This window comes from Protopterus annectens, chromosome 17.part0, assembly GCF_019279795.1.
Source record: "Protopterus annectens isolate FY-2018-M chromosome 17.part0, PAN1.0, whole genome shotgun sequence".
Taxonomy (NCBI): domain Eukaryota; kingdom Metazoa; phylum Chordata; order Ceratodontiformes; family Protopteridae; genus Protopterus; species Protopterus annectens.
Genome location: NC_056751.1, coordinates 249,723,156 through 249,745,043, shown reverse-complemented (window position 1 = coordinate 249,745,043; position 21,888 = coordinate 249,723,156). Strand labels below are relative to the sequence as shown.

The window sequence follows — 21,888 nt, the reverse complement described above, 5'->3', positions numbered from 1 at the left end:
AAGTACTCTGCAGTCACCCATTAACCCAATACCAAACACATATTACATTTATTACCTTAAATATAAAAATAACCTAATTTGTGGGTGATATCTGGTATACTTATAGAGACATACTACATTGTTAAAGTACTTACGTGATACAATCCAGGATTATAGTAACCTTTCCAATTGCAAGCTGAATGTAGATAAATCAATTTTATACCCTTTGAATTCATCCAGTAATGTTGCTAACTTGAATTTCTTGCAGCAGTTAAGTGTCTCCTTAAATTAAACTAAGTACCTTGTTTTAAAGTGCAAACCTTATTTAAGAATAATTCTATGTCAGACCTAATTAGTACTACTGATAAGATTACATAAGGTATAGACTGAAGGAGTAATATGAAATTCAGATTTATTTAAGAACTTCAATAATCAAGATGAATGTATCCCCCAAAGTTTTTATTTCTTGACTCTTACCATCAAAAGAATTCCATCAAAATATTTTAAAACAGTAAATAAATTACATTTGTGATTTATATAAGGAAGAAGTCTCTGAGAGTGCATATGGACAAGCTAATTGCCTCCCAACCTTTAATATAATATTTCTCAATTTATAAAGTTATCAATGTGAGGTCATTTTAAAGTTTTAACACAAACTTACCCCTTTAGGTCATGGTTCTTAGATCAATAACAACTTAAAGTTAAATCCATTCCAATTATTCTTTCTAAAAAAAGAATATATCTATTGTAAATAAGCTCCCTCCAATATTAAGACATTTACTTTTAAAAGCACATAAATTCAATCAAAAATGCTGCCTCTCGTTTTAACTTTTGGTTATAACATCCCTTGGTAGGTAATTTTATTGTAATCAATAACTTACTACTTTCTCATCAGGATTTTTCTACATTGTAAGAAAAGCAGTTCCAACATATGTTAAAAAACTTTTTTCTAAAAAATGTGAGTACTCTTCGTGTTTTGTGAATTGTTCAACAAGCATAACTATCTGAGCCAGACTGCCGCCTTTTTAAATGCCAGAGACTTTTGTTGTAGAAATGGGAGCTTTTGCATTACAAAGCATACCAGTAGCCAGTAGAAAGGAATGAACTTCACCTTTTTTTTACCAAAATAAATGCTTATTCTTATAGTATTTGAATTGCCTGTGCTGTTTCAGATAACATTTAGCTGTTCAGAGTCAAAACAATTCTTTTATGCAGCCATTAAAGAAAAATTATGAAATATTTTTGTCTTAAAATCTCAGCCCATTTAACATTTTTCAGTATTTTTCCCAAGACATGACTGCTTAAATAGGGACTGTCTTGTTCAAGGAGGGGCACTTGTTAACCTTATATCTGAGGCAAACTGTTTTATACTTCAAAGTAGTAGGATATTTTGAATTCTGCTTGAGATTATTCTGTGTATTAAATACACCCATATGGAATGTACTCATTTTCATTCCCTTGATTGGTTACAAGTTTATATTATGAAAAAGTGGGTGAATAAATCCTATTTTATATGCTGTTGGAATTCTTTCTTGCTCTAAACAGATGGACATTCTCTGCTCAGTTCAGTAGTTTTATAGTAAGTTCACAGATTTATGCAAAAAACTAAACAATGGATGTTCATTGTGCTGTATTTTTAAATTCAGTTTTAGTTTAGCTTCAGAATTGCTGTTCATATGTTCATAGGTAGGTACTAGGCTATCGGCCCTAGGGCCTATATAAGCCTAGCCAAAGGTACCCTGGCTTTCGCCACCCAAAACAATTATTTTCCTGTGCCACTGTCGAGCAGAGCCACAGAAGTGATCCCCGGGGTGAATTTCCTATCTCCCATTCAATCATCAAGATTTTTCTTGAACAGTGCTAATGAGGAGCTTTGTTTGATATAGATAGGTACTTTGTTCCAGAGTATGGAAAGTCTCTGGGACAGGAATCTCTCTCTCCAGCATGTTCTGTTTATTGTGGTGATGAGGTTTAGGTCCCTAGAGCGTGTAGCTCATAGGGATAGGGATTTCTTTAAGTGGAGCATGTGTAAAAGCTCTGGGTTTGACATAGCTTTGTGTGTTAGGCAGAGATCGCCTCTGAGTAGGTGATATGCAACAGAGTAAAGCTGCAGTTTTTTGAGACGGTCTGCATAGGGCATCTCTTTGAGGCCGGTAATCCTCTTTGTGAGGTATTTCTGTGGCCTTTCCAGTTGTTGTAGATGTCTTGTGAGGTACATACCAAAAGGGGCATTGTACTCTATAATGGGTCTAATGAGTGATGAGTAGAGGGGAACAATGACCTCTTTTTTCCTGGATGAGAAACCTTTTGTGATGAGGTGTGCCACATAGAAGGATTTCCTGACTACTGCGGCGATGTGATTATCAAAGGAGAGACTACTGTCCACCTGTGTCCCAAGGTCTCTTATCACACTTCTGGTGTTAAGTAGACTACCACCTATGTGGTAGTTCATGGGTACTGAGTTTTTACCAAAAGGAATGACAATGCACTTTTTGGCATTGAGCTTTGACACCAGGCATCTGTCTCAGCAAGACCCTTTTGTAGGATGTCCACATCTTTTGGAGTTTTGATTATGGCTCCTAGTTTGCAGTCATCTGCGAACCGTTAATAAAGACCTTCTGTGTTAGCCTGTACTTCAGAGAAGTAGATACCAAACAGGAGAGGACCCAGGACTGAACCCTGTGGTACTCCACTTGTCACTGGTTTGAAACTGGATTTGGAGTCTGCTACTGTCACAGTGTGGGTTCTGTCAGTGAGCCAGTTGGCAACCCATCTTGTGACATAGGGATTTATACCTAGTTTAGTGAGTTTATCTATAATTCCAGAGTGGGGGATGGTGTCAAAAGCCTTGGCGAGATCTAGATAGGCTGTGTGAACCACCTTACCCTCATCTACGGCTTTGGTGACTGCTTCAAAGAAGTCTATCAGGTTTAGGAGACATGATCTGCCTTTTACAAACCCAAACTGGGTGGGGTCCTGAGTTTCGAGATTACCAATGCCATTGTTTATAAGTTCCATGATGATATGCTCCATAGCCTTACAGACCAGGCTCGTTAGGCTAATGTGGTGGTAGTTTCCGGGGTCTGTGGTGGCTCCCCCTTTGTGGAGTAGGATAACCGTTGCTGTGCGCCATTCAGTGGGCACATAGCCTGAGGTGAGGCTATGATCGAACATGGTACTTAGGTGGGGTGCCAGTTCGTTCTGTAGTTCATGTAGAACACAGCCTGGGATGTCGTCAGGTCCCATGGATGCTGTGTTCTTGGCTTTGGATAGTGTGTTTTTTACCTGTGCAGCTATGATTACAGGAACTTTGCATTCTTCTGGTATAGAGATGGGCCCTTTATGGGATGACAGAGGGGTAAAGTTAGCACTGAACCTATCTGCCAGGATGTTGGCAATATCCGTTGGTTCTGTATATTTAGTGCCATTGTGCTGTAACCTAGAGCAGATCTGAGTGTTGCCATTGAGATTCTTGACATAGCTATAGAATGCTTTGTGGTTGTCTTTAGAGTCAGTGGCGATTTTGTTTTCATAACTAGCATTGGAAGATTTTATGAGGGATCTCAGCTTCTTACTGAAGCTGACCAGGGAGTTTCTCCAATCAAGAGATTTTACTCTTTTTTGCGACAGTTTCTTTCTTCTGTTGTAGAGTTTGTTTATGGCAGGGGACCACCAGATTGGATTCCTTTTTTTGGAGGACAGCACCTTGGTTCTGTTAGGGATTGCACGATCCATGCACTCATGTAAGTGCTTATAAAGTGCATTTGTGTAGGATTCAGCAGTCATACCTCTATTGTCCGTCAGCATGGGTGTCGTGAAGTTTGCCACTTCTGTCTTAAGAAGCGTGAAGTTGGCTTTGGAGAAATTTTTTACTGTGGTTTCCCTAATGGGGGGTGGGGGAGGGATGTGGATGTCTAGGGTGATTAGCTTATGGTCGGATCTGAACAACGAGGAATTGACCTCTGGTGTGGAGCACCAGCTGCCCATGTTGGTAATAACCAGGTCTAGGATATTGCTGCCCCTGGTGGGGGTGTGTATAAGTTGATCCATGGCATTGGAATTTATAAATTCCAGAAAACATTGAGCACAAGAGTTGGTACATGAGTAGTTTTCCCAATTAATGGTAGGGTAGTTGAAATCGCCCATTATTAGAGTGTTAGGTTGTACCCTAATATTTTCCAGTGTATTAAGAAATGAGGAGTGGGAATCCTGGGGCATGGTGGGGGATCTGTAGCAAGCTACAATTTGGATTGTGGTCTTGCCCACAGTTAGTTGCACTTGGATAATCTCGGATGCATTATGCTGAGCAACTAGCCTGGAGGTGTGGATATCCTTAATGAATATGGACACGCCTCCACCTTTAGTGTTTTGGTCCAGATTAGGTGGCCGAAAGGTGTGATATGAATTATAGCCTGGTAATGCAGGGGTACTCTCTGGAGCCTTGAACCAGGTCTCTGTCACTGCGCAGATGTCGATGTTCTCCATTTTAAGGAGTGCCTCGAGAGAGTGCATTTTGAGGTTTAGACTTCTAGCATTGAGTAGAAATACCATCAGATTCTTCTTGCCTGTACCTGTTAGGGTGGTGAATTTGTCATTTGAACCTTGCCTAAAAAAGGCACTATAGGGGTGGCTAGAGCCTTAGCCAGTATCCGGAATCCCAGGGGTGACAGGTGCAGGCCATCTCTGGCAAAGCATCGTGGCTTGTCGATCATGTCATCCCAGGCAGACAGATACTGGATCCCCTTAGAATGACACCAGAAGCTTAGCCAATTGTTGAAGTCAATCATTTTGTCCTTGTACTGTGGTATCATTCTGGGTGATGGCAGGATGCTACTCAGGGCTAGGGTCATACCTGCCTGGGCTACAAGATTGGACAGCTCCTCCATGTCCCTTTTCATGTAGTCCAAGGAGGTACGTCTCAGGTTATTCACACCAACATGGACAATGACAGAGTCATATTTGTACTTGTTGTGGAGTGACCTGAGTGCATGCATTATGTGGCGGATCCTGGCACCCGACAGGCAGCTGACAGTAACTTTCTCCTTGTTTAGCCTGGTGAGTGGAACATCAGTGTGCCTGACTATAGAGTCACCTATGACTAGAGTGTTGGGTACGTTGTTATGCCTTATGGGCTGTGGTTGAGTGGCACACTGAGTTTGTGGGCTATGTGTCATTTGGGTTGTGTTGGGGGGTGGAGGTTGCTTGTGTTTCTGCTTTGGAGGTCCCTGTTGCTTGGACAGGTTTTTACTGAGAGCATCCGCAAATGTAGGTGTGTGTTTTGTGTTTCTATGTGTGTGTTTTGGTGGTGTAGGTTTTGAGGGACTATGTGCTGAGTGTGGTGTGGTGCAAGTGTTTACCTTCTCCTCTTGACTCTCTAGTCCAGTCTTGGGTGAAGAGACCTTTGCTTCCAGTTTGGCTATATAAGTGCATCTCTCACAGGTTGTAGTGTTGGGTGGTAGGAGGAGATGGTTGTCTGTGTACATGAGGCAATTACTGCATTGCCCCAAGATGCCCAGATTCATCAGGTAGACAGGAGAAAACACTGGGGGCTGACCCTTAGACATGCCTGGATAGGTGCTTATTTGTTAAGTACTAGAAACTGTTTTCCTGTAGACAGTGAGGAAAGTTGAGTGCTGTAGTAATTTGTAGCTTATTTAGTGCTTACAATAAGTTCTGAACAAGTGCTCTGCTCAAAGAAACAGACGAGTGCTGAAACAAAAAACTGGCTAGTTCTAAGAAACAAAATTAAGCTAGAAGGCTTCCCTCCAACACAGAAAGGCTTGGGCCTAGAAGCCTACAAATTGTCCTGGACACAGCAAATCTATATCCAGGCTAGACTACCCACAGGAAAGGCAGGAAACAAGCTTAGAAAAAGTTTTTTTTTTTTTTTTTTTTTTTTGTTAGTGGAAAGACAGAAAGGATTAGCAGAAACTAAGCTGATTGGCCTTCTCAAATGTTCTCCCTGTACTGGGTAGAATGGGGTAATGAAACTAGACTGCGGTTTATTAATCTAAGCCTTATGAATTCAGTTAGGAAGGTAAAGTTCAGTTCGAAAGATAAAGCTGCATTATAATTAGAAATGTATGCAATAGTTCAACTGAATCAAGTGACTTGTGATCTGTATATATATATATATATATATATATATATATATATATATATATATATACATATATGTATATATATATATAGATATATATATATATATATATATATATATATATATATATATATTTTGAATATGTATCTCAACAGCATTTTTTGTTGTGCTATCATTTTTTGTTTTTGTTTTGATTATTTTAATGAAATGTGTTTGCTTAAAAAATAATGCTACATTCTGCTCAATGGCCCAGGTATGAGAATGCAAATGAAAGTAATACCAGACCTCTAATAGCTGTCACAACTGTTGCCTCACTTAAGATGAGAGAAGACAGATTTAGTTAATGGAATAAGAATTAAACTGTGACACTGTGCAAACATTGATGTGAAGTGAGAACATAACTGAGATGGTTATTCAAGCAATAATGTCTGACAGGATAGATGTTATTGAGGAAAAACACCCATGCAAGGGTGTTGAGAGGGTATTGCAGTTTCTTTTGCTAGATGATTTTTTTAGATGTGCCTTTTTTTACTGTTTTATGCTCAATAAATCAAAGCCGTGTTTAATGAACATAAAAAAACATGGCCATTTGCTTCTTTTCTGTCTAAGCTTCATAGCAGCTTAATAATGCTACCTTGAAATGGCAGACTTGATTTTTTTTTTACCAAGCTTTACCTCTACATTAACATCCTGTTGGAGAACCTTCATTATACAATCAGGGTGATATATGTTTTTCCCGTTGTTTCATCTACTAAAAAGCAGAAAAGGAAAGAACATCCTGAGCAGAAAGGAAATGCTTCAAAGAGACTATAAAGAGTAAGTACATTCTTAGCACAGCACAGGAAAAAAAATCCATAGACTAAATAAACATTGAATAAAGCACTTTTGTTACTCACTTTGTCACCTTTTAAAAAAGGTAAGTGAATAACAGACAAGAGCAATCTGACTGAAAATAAAGTAGCAGATGACACATCTAGAAGCAACATGACAGATTAGACATTGAGAAACAGTGAGCACTCAGTGCTACAACTCTCCGATCAGAGTGCAGGTCTGGTAGGAGAATGCTATTTTGAAACTAAAAGCTGGGAACTTTTCACAGGCCTATAGGCCATCATAACTAATGAGCCAGCAAACTATAACAAAAGCACCTCACTGGCCCTCTTCAAGAGAAATCTTGATGAGTGGATGGGAAATAGAAAGTTCACCCTGGGGATCACTCCAGTGGCTCTACTTGATAGAGGCACTGGGAACTAACGTCAAGCGGCACGATGCCAGGGCACTTCTATGGGCTAGGCTTGTAAAGACTCCAGGGCCATTAGCCTAGTACACACCTATGAACCTAGGTACTGAGTAATGAGTTTCTGAGGTTAGACAATTTGGAGAACATGCAACAGATATATTTTTTACCATTTCTGTATTCTCTGAGTCTACATTATGTCAGAGTTAGTAAATATACAATGGAGCTCTGTAGGCAAAGGCACTGCATTTGGATGGTGTGCAGCTATCGTGTAAAAATGCTAGTGTGTAGTGCTGTGTGATTTTGTGTATTGGTATATTTCTATGCATCACTGTTATGAGAGTCAGTCAGACCTTGTAGTTATGATGTTTTGCAACTTGAGTTATGGAGACATAGTCCATTATAAAGTCTGTTACTGGAAGGATACAACAGCAAGAAATGTTTAATTTTGCAGCAAAATAAAATATAGCTACTCTTGATATTACTGGTGAAAACTATTTCAAGATCAGCTTACTTTATTTTGGGCTATGACTCGTATTGCTATTGCAGCTGTAGCTTCAGAGACTTAACATCAATGCACATTTCTAAATTATCAAATAAGGCCATTTGTCAAAGGTAGCAGATTATATGAACACAGGAAACAGATGACTGAAGAAGACCAGTAATTATTAGGTTCGTGGAGTTGTTGCAGCTACCATATCCTTTTATCTTGCTTCTTCCTTTCTCTATCCTAGACAACCTTATTCATATTGGTTAACCTATATTCCACTGTTTTCCCAAGCAATGGATTTCAGGGTCTTGCCACTTACTAAATAGAATTATTTTCTTAAACCATTCTTGACTTTTGCCTCAACCAGCTGCCATGTGTGGTTCCTTTGCTCCATCTGTCTCTTCTCCTGTTTAGCGTTGTCGCCTCACAGTAAGACGCTGTCCGGTTCGATTCTCAGCTAGAGCGTCTTCTGTGTGGAGACATGCATGAATGCGTGTACCTTCATTGAAGGTTGTGCATCAGGGCTGGTAACTCGGCAAGTAAAAATCAACTACCAATCATTAGCGGACCGGAGTTCCGCTGTGGCGACCCCTAACCGGGAAAAGCCAAAAGACACAAACAAACTTGTCCCACACAAGAGTAATATGATAATATTATGTTCCTATCTCACTTTCCTCTTTCAGTATGGACACACTTTAAAGTCCAGAAGGGTGAAGCATATTTATAGGTAGTGGAGTTTGGCTTACTGGTCTGAATGCATTAATGAAGACTTGCGTGCCATTGTGCATTCATTAGCCAATGTGCTTTAACACATATATGTCATTAATGGATAATTTGCATATCTTCCATGATGCCTTCATCAATGAAGGTTTCCAATTGTTTTTCAGTTTAATACTCCTTTTCTTATCCTTTATGTTATGTAATATTGTTGTTGCATAATACCACCCCTTAAACAGACTGCAAATAATCTCCACTTGTTTCATTATTTTTCCTATCGTAGACATCCATGAACCCTACTGTCAACTGATTGCGTATCTGTAGTGCAATGTGTACTGCACTTCTAGTGATACACTTATACCTAATGTCCCTCCAGACTTGTCCTTTGAAATGCCACTCCTGTCCCTTCTTCCTCCTTGTCTGTTCATCACCTTCAACTCCAGCCTTCACAGTTGCCCATTGCCTTAAACTGTGACATATCAAGAGCCTATCCTTCGTTATACAAACTGAAATGTGCTTTAGAATTCTGTCAGGTTAGTGTATCATAATGGGACTTTTAATTTCATAGAATCACAGAGTCATAGAAAATATAAGACAACTGGGCACAAAGACCATTTATGACTTAACTAGTACCCACTCTTTTGAAGGAGCAACAGACCAGTCAAACCTGGGTGTATTTGTGGATTCATTTTTGAAGAAAGAACATGTGTTACACTGTTTAATGTGGAGTGAAAGTTTGATCCAGAGAAGGTGTCTCTCCATAATGTTTTATTTATTTATTGAAGCAAGTTTAAATCCCTGGTTCTATGTTAGTGGGACATTTTGATCTGTGGAGATGTAAGAGTTCCTGGACTACTGGATCCCTAATGGCCACAGATCGCACCTAATGAATATATAGGTTACTGAATAAAGGGATAGTGTTACAAGCCTCTCCTGGTAGCTGTTGCCCTTTAAACCTGTGCTCTTATAGGTTAGGAACCTCTTGAGTCTTTCCACGTGCTTGATATGCCTAGTACGATACATCCCAAAAGTGTAACTGTATTCAATAATAGGTCTGAAGGATAAGACCTTCATTAGATCTAGACGAAATACATTTTACAATCAACTGTACCAGGTAAAAATATTTCCTAACCACTGTTGCAATGTTATAGTTAAAGGTAAGGGAATTAACTACGCAGATTCCAAGGTCTCTCACCGCACTTTCATTTTGAAGTAGGATGTTGTCTAAACTATAAGATGAATGAAATGATTGTTTACCAAATGTGATGAAACTGTGTTATAACTCTGGTGCACAAAGCTTAATGTACTATTATTACAACTATACTGTCCTCTACCATCTCATCTCCTTTATCATCCTTGTGCCTCCTTCCCTCCTTCCTGTCTTTGGACTGCTCTGTTTATCTTACATTCCTATGTCCTAGATTTTGAACAAGTACTTATCATAACAAGTATAAAGGTGGCAAGCCTTGGAAGATTTTTGATATCATTAATTAGGACAGTTGTAGTATGTTTTTTGGCTTTGTAGATGAGACTATTCAGCGTAATGGGTTTGTAGTTTCCTGGGTCAGTGGTGTGTCTACCTTTCTGAAGTGGATCATAAATGCTGTGCACCATTCTATAGGGACAAAACCAGTGGCTTACTTTAGGTACAGCATTAAAACATGCTTGGTTTAATTTCTGTAAGTATTTTGGGTTTCTAATGCATGATGGGAATGGACTCTACTCCTAAGTCAAAGTATGACTAAAGTTTCAGTCGTTGATGTTAGCCAAAAGTACTCTTGCAGCACCTGCAATGTGCCCAGAACTGACTCCTAGAGTTATATGTATTGGTAGTATATCTAAATATGACTGGAAATTATTTTTATGAGACCCATTGCTCCTACTACTATTGGAATGGTATGAGTATCCTTCTTTCACATTGTCCTCATTTCTACCTGCCTATTCAGGTATTTTATGATTTTGTCTCTCTCTGTACACAAGACACAATAATTATTGGGTATAGCAATTTCAATGATCAATGCTACTTTTTTCTTTTCATGGACTACTAAATCTAGTTTTCTCACATCTATTTTTTGAACTGCTGGTAATGGGTGATCCCATATGATATAAACATTTTATCTATTTATTTAGTTTGTTTACCTGGATAGTCTTCTGGGTATGTACCCATTTTCAGCAGAGGCTCACAGAGAAAAGCTCCAGGTATAGATTACATTTCATACTATTCTCTACTGGACCTGTAAACTGAAAGGCATAATAATGTGGTAAGACAGTTGCAGTGGGGATTGTACAAATGTTACAATATTGAAATAATTGAGAAGCATTGGAAACATGAACCACAAAGCATTATAGAGAATTATGAAGTTTATATCACATGGGATCACTTCCTGCAGAAAATGCCACCCTGTTGCCATAATGCAGTTCTACTACCTGCAGGAGTCACAGGTACTCAAAAACCACTGTCTCAAAGCCTGGGACTCAAACATCTCGTAGCTCATGTAAGCTGCCACTTGTGCTTAAACTCAGATACAAGGTTGGGCAGCAGCTGCTTCAACTTGCCCAAACACATTATTTGAGTTCAAGTGAGGTAAGTGCAGGAGCCATGGGTAGGGAGTGGAAGGGATGGGAGTTTCAATTAGGGCGGGAGTTGAAGGGATGGGAGTTTCAATTAGGGTGGGAGTGGGTTTTATGTTTAGGGAGTGCTAGGAAAGTTTTTGGTTTAAGAAGTTTTCAGGAAACTGAGGTTTAGTGAGGAAAGTTGGAATTGTAGGTTTAGGGAGTGATCGGACACTTTAGGGGTTGGGGGAGTAGTGTTTTAAGTTTAGGGAGGTGTCATTGATTTTAGGTTTAGGGTAGGAGAGGGGGAGTTTTAGAGTAAGGAAGCAAGGACTTGGATAAGTAACTGGGTGGGAGTTTTAGGGTTACAGTTAGACTTTGGTAGGGCTGTACATTTATCTAGGGTCAGGTCTTGGGAGGACTAAGAAGTTACGGAGGATTATTCTAGTAAGAGTTAGAGCACTTGGCTTTTCAGGCAAGTGGCAGTGATCATGTTTGTCATAAACTGCTAACATGCAAGCACTTGAAATTGACTTAATTAATATACTTTGAAAATACTGCACACCTTTGTTAATAAACAGAGCTCAGTATTCTTTGGTATGACTATCCCTGGAATTCATTAATGTTTACACTAAATGTACACCATTCTGAATCAACAGACAACACAAGCATAAGTCACATCCTGTTCTTCCTAATGTTAGTTTTCCTACTGATTTTCTTGCAACCTTAAATATCGAGGGGGATTCATAAAGTTTACCACAAAGTGTAGACTACATATACACATAGTGGAATCTTTCTAAGTAACTAGAAAGCATAGAAAATGTGGTAGGGATGCTTTTGAATACAGATTGTGTGCATTTGGTGTAGGCATTAATGAATCTAGCCCTTAGTGTCTGAATCTGATTAATAAGAACTCTTCTACAGTGTCAATGAAGTGTCTTTTAAACATTAGAATCTTTAGCTGTTATCTATGAAAAGCTTAAAAGAAAATGAATGCTTTGTACGTTTTAGATAAATATGCCTTATGTAAATGACCAAATAAACCAAACCACCTGCATTTCAACATTAAATTTATTGTTTTGCTGCATGCTGAGGTGCTATGTTTAAAACTATTTTCAAATATATGCTAAAGCAGTTGTTTATTTATGTAATGAAAAATACACTTTAACCTTCTGTCACACAACCATTTGGTTATTTTTTTGAGTACGTCAGAAAACTGTATGAGTATATGCTAGCTTTATCATTCTAATTTATAATAATATGTTACCATTCAGTGATCATATATTGCAGAATTTGTTGTATTGCATCAGCCTGTATAATGATTGTCGGTGAGAAGATTCTGTGATCTAAAAAAGTCCTGATTTTAAATAAATATAATAATTGTGGGGGAAGCAAGAGTATTCTGAAGGAGGCGCGTACTTGAAAGCAGATAAAATGAATACAAAATGGCAATGTTTTCCTGTATACTTTATTGACTAGATTTAAAAATGTGTCATCTATTTATACTTTATCTTGATCTTGTAGATAATGAAAAAGTCTGATAAAAGAAGTTAAATAAGAAACTTGCCATAGAATATATTTTCTATTATTTTTCACATATACAAATATAACCACTCAGAAAATGTGCTTCATTATTTGCTTTTGTACAGCTTTGATCCAGATCCTTTAAGGAGACACACATTTTGGACAATATCAGTAGGAGGTACCTTCACATGGTTGGGTATCTATGGAGTAAATCAGTCAACTATTCAAAGATGTATTTCTTGCAAATCAGAAAAACATGCAAAACTGTAAGTAGATTCAGTTCTAATTGATATAATAATATAAAATGTGTTATAGCTTGCTACATGATGAATTATGCTTCCCTTTCAGATGAAAATAAATTTCCATTTAGATCTGAAAGGAATCAAGATCAGTGCAAGACTTTGTACTGTAAAACAAAAATGATGGAATTTCATATAGCTGTTAATTTTGCTATTGATATCACAACTGTGCTGATAATCTGTGATCCCACTGTGGCTTTACAGCAAACAGTTTATATTTTGGTGTTGTGTGTGTGTGTGTGTGTGTGTGTGTGTGTGTGTGTGAGTGTGTGTGACTGTGAGTATGGGGGGGGGCACTGCATATGCCTGTGTGCAAACCTTCCTTTCATAACAGCTGGATAATGCACATCTCTGGGTTCTCGGTTATTGTAACAGAAACAAAAACTGAAAAGGAATTCAGAAAAGGTACAGTAGCAGAATATTTACTGCAGCAGAAAGGTACGTTAGAAAATGTTGATTTTCTTTTGGTCCTTATCTAAAGCCATGAGATTAAATTGGTTTATGGTGAACAATCTGCAGGTGCTTACTGAAGACTCATGGAAGAAAGTAATACCACTGATCTATATTAGGTTAAAGCAGCCTTAACAACATGAAACACCTCTACAGATACTGTTATTTGTAGGGATGCCACGGTGGTACAGTGGTAGTGTTGTTACCTCACAGCAAGAGGTTCTCCCATTTCAATTCTCAGCGTGGCTTGGGAGCGCCTTCTGTGTGGAGTCTGCATGTCCTCCCCGCGGTTGGGTAGCGTTCGAAAGACATGCGTGCATAAATGGGTGTGCCTTCGTTGAAGGTTGGGCATCGAGCTGGCACCTCGGCATTTCGTAAAAATATATTGCCAATCATTAGCGGACCGGAGTTCCGCTGTGGCGACCCCTTACCAGGAAAAAGCCGAAAGACAAACAACAACATGGAGTGTGTCAGGTTATCAGCATTTTGTTGCGCAGTTCAACAAATAAAAATTCTGAAAAGTTATAACAAAATACATTTAAGATATTTTATAATTTGCTAATGTAATGAAATCAGGTTAAGATACATAATTATCTTACTGCAGATTTGTAAACATACAAGTTGCAAGAGAAAGTCTGTCATATTCTCTTTTGTGAGAAATATTTTCTCTATTTTGCTCCACAATGAGATCTATAGCAATTATGTCTGCATTTAGGAGGTTTGATTTCCAACCACCTGAAAGACATGACTGAGTTCCTGGGTTGTTTTATGACAGATGGCCTCAATTTTTTTCCAGTGTAGTTCATATACTAAATGGGACATTAGATTTACTAGTCACTCTTTTTATCTACAATTCAAACTACCTGAGATATGATATCATTGGATATAAATGCAAATCAGATGTCTAAAAACAGTTTTGAAGCATGTCTGTTGCTGAATGACATTGGAATCACCACTGTTACGGATACCTGCTTAAAGCACATCTCTAGTATTACACACATTATGTGGTATAGTGATTATCACTGTTGTAGATCTTTTGGAATGGGTGGCGGATTCCCTGATTTTAAACATTAAACTGGGTCAGAAATTATAAAAATGGGGGTAGAACACATTTAATATTGGCAACAGAGATATATTCATGGTCTACCATTGTACATCTTCTATGACCTTTGATAAACATGATGAATTTGTATGCAAACTATAGGGCATAAGGAAGGCTGATAAAATAAGGAGACTTCAATTACCCATGTGTTATTAAGTTTTTGATCAAGTAGTATGCATACTGTATATTAATAATATACTTCATTAATAAGAATAAATTTGAAAAGATTGTAAGGAACCTAACAAAGAATTAATAACATGCTAAAACTACACTAATATGGGGGTCTCCTCCCCAGTAATTATTATTCAGGATTTCTTGAATGTTTTTTTTGAGTAAATTAGTGGCACAATTTACCAGCTATGACTGAGATCTTTTTTTTTTGGTAGGGATCCAAAAACAGCATCAAGGTAGTAGATGAATTTTTTCACATTAAGAATGAATATATAGCAGATAATTTCTGATAACACAAAAGTGCCGGGAAATTTAAAAATAATCCCCACTGATGCAGCTACAAAAGTAATCAACTTTACAAAAGAAAATTACACACAACATAGCCATTAGGATCCCCTTCAAAACTGCTAAACTTCAGTTAGCCAAAACACAAAGGACTCTAAGCACTTAATAAGATGACCAAAATAAAGTAGTAACACCAACGTCTATCACAGTAATAAAGTCATCTAGTACTACATTAAAAACGAAGCATACAAAGCAGGAATGTGGTATCTTGTAAAAAAGACAATGGAATAGATAGTTTTTGCAGTTTCTGCTCCAAAATGTATAACTAACATAACTCTGTGAAAGACTTAGCAATAACGTAAAAACAGCAAAATGGATGTAGAACTACAGTTATGTAACATGCATAAAAAGATTTTGTTGAAACAGTACTGATGAAACTCTCAAAACACCAGCTGTGTAGTACCTGATAATATTCCAGGGATTTCCTATATAACACTGTCAGACCACTTGGAGTAACTCTGACAGATTACTGAAAGTTGGATATGCATAAAAATATAAAAGACAGAAAAACAGTGATAGTTCTTATTTACAATGAAGGGCATATTTCAGAGCATAATTACTCACCCACCGTTTTAACATGCATAATGATTAAAGTAATGGAAATGGTGATCATAAATCTATTAGAGAAAAATTGTGTGAAAGTTCTCCTCCTAGATCAAGACTTGTATGTGGTGATGAATAGAAAATCTTACTTTATAAACTGACTTAGCATTCTTTGAACAAGTATTTGTTGCTGCACATGAATGTCTGACAGTATAAACACATATGGTTCTGGCAACTCAAATCAATTATTATACTGTTACCCAGTACAAAGTCTATGATTTAATAGAGAACAGGGCACTAGAGATTGGGATGTGTTCTTGTCTTGTACAGTATATGCAAACAGAAGCCATCCAACGTGCCCAGTATTTAATCCTTCACTATTGTGTATCTTCTTTTCGGAGATAAAAGTGGATGACTGCCTATGAGTAACAAAATATGCAGAAGGCTGTAAGGTGGGAGCATTTTTACTTCAGCTTTAGATGCAACAGCGTTGCACATTTTGTCTAGACACTAAGTATTTATGGTGCTCTGGCAACCGTCTAATTTTCAAGCTAAAACAATGTTTCTTTGCATCCTGCTCTTTGTGAAGTTTCATCACAACAAAATGATGGTTGTGTGCTCAAAACGGTCACTGTCAGAGAGAAACGGGGGGGGGGGGGCAGCTAGATGGCTGTCTTTGGCTTTGATCAAAATGCATCCACACTGGTTAGGAGTGCATTTAAAATTAAGTTTATTTAGGTCTAAAAATGGATTATCCAGAAAATAAATATGCTAGACCAAATAGGCTTTAACTGTAGGAAACACTATTATAGATATTGTTATTTGATAAATCCACACAATTTAAAGTTATTAGTAATCCTGGCTTTTACTCTTATGGCTCTGTGAAATTACAAATTATAGATTACATTGTAGCTTTCTATATTTGCCTGATGAAATACCTTGTATATCCATAGGATGTTCAAAGTTTTCTCAAGAAGTAATTAGTGTGGATACAAATTGACCATTTCAAGTCACTTACCAGACAGCACTTATGGTCTTAGTCTGGAAAATGTCCATGTTGATTAGTGTTCTACCCTGCTAACAAATAAGGAAATATGTAAATAAATCAATACATAAGTAAGGGAAGTCTCACCCTAGCTATCATTGTATAGGTATTAAAAAGGTGGGTTCTGTCACCTGTTCAATACATTTACAAATACACTTCTTCCTGAAACATGTTGTCTGTAACATAAAGCCCATAGACCTAACCTTAGTTTGGTTAACTAACACAGAGACCATGGGGCTGACACTGGTTTGGGTAACTAAGACACAGCCAATAGGGTTATCATTAGCTTGGGTAACTAACATCATCTTGGGTATCTAACATACAGTCCATGTGGATAACATCAGCTTGGGTAACTAATACACAACCTGTGGCTTGGGTACCTAAGACACAGTCCATGGGGGGTTAACACCATCTTGGGTAACTAACATTCAGTCAGTGTTGATTGAAAAACTGCCTCATAGCCCATGGGGCTAATTGCATTTTTGGGTGACAAACACACAGCCCATAGGACTATCATAATTTTGGGAAACTAAGTTAATGTTAAGACATCTGTGCTAGATTGACCTTGTCTGTTTTCTTTCAGTGTGTTGTATCCTCATCCGCACTCTCTCTCTGTATCCCACTTTGTACCACTTCCCTGCCACCATAGCTGTCATATCCCTCTATTGTACTTCACTCATTATTCTACCTGTTTTCCACATCCATCTTATCATCCTGTCACTGCAGTCTAAATTAACCATCAATAACTATGTAAATAGAATTGTATCTAACTTTATATTAGATAACTTTATACTTTGTTAAACAGGTGTCTATTATGTTGAGTTTATGCTAGTACTCCTCCCCTATGTTGAGGTGATGTGTGCATGCTATAAGGACTTGTCTCCACCACCCTGCCAGAACTAATGCACCAGTTCTTAGCTAAAAGCAAACAGGTTTCACCTAACACTCACACCCCAGAGTTCCATTACTGCCCATCACCTACTACTGTAAGGACTTGTCTCCACTACCCTGCAACAATTGCTGCACCAGTTCTTGGCTAAAAGCAAACAGGATTCACCTAACACTTGGACCCCTGTGTTCCATTACTACCTGTGACCTACTTCTGTATATTTCTGCATGGCTATCCTGTACATCATCAAGAAATACTCATTACCCCGTACTGCTCTCCAATTCTTCTTTTCTTACAATTAATCATCACCATTTTATCCTGCCCTGCTATATGATTTTTCTAGTTATTTTTTTTTGTTTACCCCACCATATTCCCAGTAATATTTCTTGGTTTCTTCTCTTATTACACTTATAAACCCCATGTTCCTATTGCTGGCATTTTAATGCTGTCTACTAAATGTGTACCCTGTAAATTATCCAATGCATTTGCTCAGTAGTTAAAGTAGTAGTATTAATTCAAGAAAATAGCTTTTCCTTACTGATTGTTTTTTCTTGTCAAACATGCATTTGCCACTGAGTTCTTCCTACTTCATTTGCCCTTACTATGTTTGGTCCAAATCCACTACCCTATCCCCAATTCTCACCCACCACCACTACTCCTAAACTTATATTTCCCATGCTCCTCCCACTGACCAAACCAACCAATTAAAGCAATCCGTGTCCAACACTTCATTGCTCAATTTCCCCACACATCCACAATAACTTCCATCATTATGCTATATATCTTTTCTTCACACTACAATTCCATCTCATATTGTCTACCACAGCCATAACCTCTTTCTTTTACCCTTGACAACACTCACCCCCTGGCATAGTTCCACTTTCTCTAATTGACAACATTTGCCCCCTGGCATAGTTCCACTTTCTCTAATACAAGATTGTCAAATCCTAATAATACAAATTACAAGCCAATACCATGTCCCACCCAGCACTAACACTTATAATTTCCCTTTCTCTAGCTTTTCATTTCCTGCTTCAATGAACTGCCATACATCTACAATCAACTACCATATCACGTCCATAATATAAATAGCACAAAAAGTTTCTCAAACATATAACCAAGCCTACTTCTAACCAATACATTACCCTCTCCTAAAATAAAACCTTTAGAATTTAATTCCAAATTGATTTAAGTCTGAATATTACATAATGAACCCCCTTTTATACTCAAATGATTGTCTACCTGGTTTTCATTTATCTCCCTCTCTGGCAATATTCACCCCAATCCAGGCCCATCCACTTCCCATGGTCTCCCCTTTATACCAATAAACTCACCACACAGCAAAAATTTGAAATTTATTACCTTCAAATTTTGCAGTACTTCTAACAAAATCTCAAATTTTCTTACCTAGGTAGCACTACATACTCCTGGTTTCTTAGCTGCCACATAATCCTGGCTTAAACCTAATAAAAAATATGTCAAAGTACTCTCCCATGGATATAATTTAATCAGACTAGACATATTACATAAGAAAGCAGGTGGAATTGCCTTTATTTACAATAGTCACTTCACAGTTTCAAATTACTCCCACCATCACCAAATTTGCTAATGCTGAACTACTCATAACTATCCTAAAACTAAATAATTCAGAGAACCTATGTATAGTTGTCATTTACATTTCCCCAGCTCAAAACATCCCCATACTTGAGAGCATCTTATCTTGGATCACTACAAATATCTCTTATGAAACAATCATTCTTGGTGATGCTAACATAAATTTACTGCCTCTTACATCTATTTCTCCCACTACCTCCTTAAACCTTTTCAATTTCTCTCAACTTATATCATCCCCCACCTGCCATCCTGTACCATCAAAATATGCTCCCAATAGGCGTTTGTATAAGACAATCCATAACCTAACAAAATTTAATATACAGTCTTTTCTAAACATATTAAAATCTACTAATTAGTCTACCCTAAAAAACTATTCGTTTTGACGCAGCTGTAAATCACTTCAATATCATATTCCTAAGTGAAGAAACCAAGTATGAAGCAAATGGTAAAAATCTAAAACCCCTGACAAATTACTACATTGCAAATAACTCTGACATAAAGTCAAAAGTCTCATTATCACTGACAAAAACAAAATCTAAACCCCTGACAAATTACTACATTGCAAATAACTCTGACATAAAGTCAAAAGTCTCATTATCACTGACAAAAACAAATTACGTATGAACCAGCAATCTGACAACTCTCACAACCCCCCAAATTTATGGTCATCAGTCAACTCGCTTCTCAAATCAGGCACAAAACAAAATCCTAGCCCTCACCCTGATAAATCCTCATATGAAACTGCCACACGGTTTAACTTTTACTTGACTGACAGTATCTCCAACCTAGTGTTACACAATACCAATCCTCTAACTTTAGTAAATCAATCCCCTGCTACAAATACTTCTATAACAATTATAATAAATACTGGCTTCACTCAATGTCCTACTGCTAACTGCTCATAACGTTATACTCCACTCGGTCTCTACCAACCTCATAAAAAATTCTACTAAAACTCAAACAAAGTTCAAATTCTGCAGAAGACCTTCCTGCAAAGAACCTCAGGCTTACTGTTGAGGCCATAGCCTACCCAGTCAATATTCTTATCATCAGATCAAACACAGAATCATAGGTCTAAGGCATCTGGAAAAAGTGATTTATTTTCCCACTCCTCAAAGAGGCAATTCCTCAGATCTATCAAGTACTGCCCCATTTTTATTGTATCACCTTTGTCCACAATACTTGAAAAATGTATCCATGTACAACTCATTAATTATCTTGTCCATAAAACACTACTATCTCCAGCCTAGCATAGCTTTAGATCACATCACAGCACTTCAGCTGCTGTCTTATCCTTCATGGACACCATAAATTACGCTAGAGATTCCAGTTAACTTGTATCAGCACTGCTTTTAGAACTCTCTAAGGCATTTGATACAGTCTCTCACACTAAACTATTATATGAGCTTTCATCTCTGTTTCTCATATCCCCCTCCCTTACATGGTTTAAAAGTTATCAATCTGATAGACAACAGTCAGTTAAGTGGCATGGCTCTTTTTCTCCCTTCCTGGCAAACATCACAGGGGTAGCCCAAGGCTTTATCCTTGAGCCCCTTTTGTTCAACGTCTTTATAAATAATCTTAATTTATCCTCTATGAAAGCCAAAGTAATCCAATACACTGATGACTCAACTATAATTTGTTCATCAAATAACCTAGCTGACCTGCAACTTATTACCCAAGAAGCTTTTTAATCTATAAAACTCTGGTTAAACAACTCCCAACTGCTACTTAACCCAAATAAAACAAAACTACTTTTTCTCCAAAAGGGCAAATAGGAAATAGACTGAATTTCAAAATAATTTCCCTAAATAACACTCTAACTGAAACAGTCCAACATACTAAGCTGCTAGGCGTAATTATCAATAAAAACCTAAAATTTGATCTACATATCCAAACTAACATAAAAAAAGACACTCACACCAGAAACTAGGCATGCTCTACACACATTCACCTTTTCTTAACCAGTCCACCAGAATCAGTCTTGCTAAGACATACTTACTACCCACCATCCTATACGCTGCTAATATCCTTACCAAACTCCAGATCTCCCTCTTATCAAAACTTGAAGCCTGCTATAATAAAATAGCAAAATTTGTCACACGCTCTACTTATTCAACTCACCACTGCACCTCTCTCCAATCTTTGAGATGGCCTGAGCTACCTCAGTCTCTTAGGTTCATAGGTTGATACTAGGCTATCTGCCCTAGGGCATTTATAAGCCTAGCCAGAGTGTATTTGGCTTCCGCCTCCCTATTAGATTAGCCTACTGTGCCTCTGTAAAGTAGGTCACAGAATGTACCCTTTTAAGATTAGTTTCCTGTGCATCTGTCTAGCAGGGACACAGGAGAGATCCCAGGGGTGAATTTGCGATTTCCCATCCACGCGTCCAAATTTCGCTTGAAGAGGGTCAGCGAGGGGCTATGTCTAACATGAATTGGGATTCTATTCCAGAGTGAGGGGAGCCTCTGAGAAATGAATCTGTCCCTCCAGCATGTCCTATTTATTTTTGTGCTGAGGTTTAGGTCCCTGGAGCGTGTAGCTCTAAGGGACTTGGATTTTTTGAGGTGGAGCATGTCCATTAATTCTGGGTTTGACATGGCTTTGTACGTCAGGCATAGATCGCCTCTGAGTAGGTGGTAAGCAATTGAGTAGAGCTGGAGTTTCTTTAGTCGAGCTGCATAGGACATCTGTTTGTAGCCCATGATCCTCTTGGTGAGGTACTTTTGGGGTCTCTCCAGTTGCTGCAGGTGTCGGGTAAGGTACATCCCAAAAGGGGCATTGTATTCAATTATGGGCCTGATGAGTGACGAGTAGAGGGGCACAATGG

The 21,888-nt window shown here is 38.0% G+C and overlaps 1 protein-coding gene across 1 annotated transcript in view; it reads left to right on the top strand.

Moving 5' to 3' along the window:
- The window catches only part of SLC5A12 (solute carrier family 5 member 12), a 374,561-nt gene that overhangs the window by 176,667 nt on the left and 176,006 nt on the right, over window positions 1-21,888 (top strand). Inside the window, exon 6 of the mRNA XM_044059166.1 lies at window positions 12,726-12,866. Coding sequence (XP_043915101.1) covers window positions 12,726-12,866 — 141 coding nt within the window. The remainder of the gene's footprint in view (window positions 1-12,725; window positions 12,867-21,888) is intronic.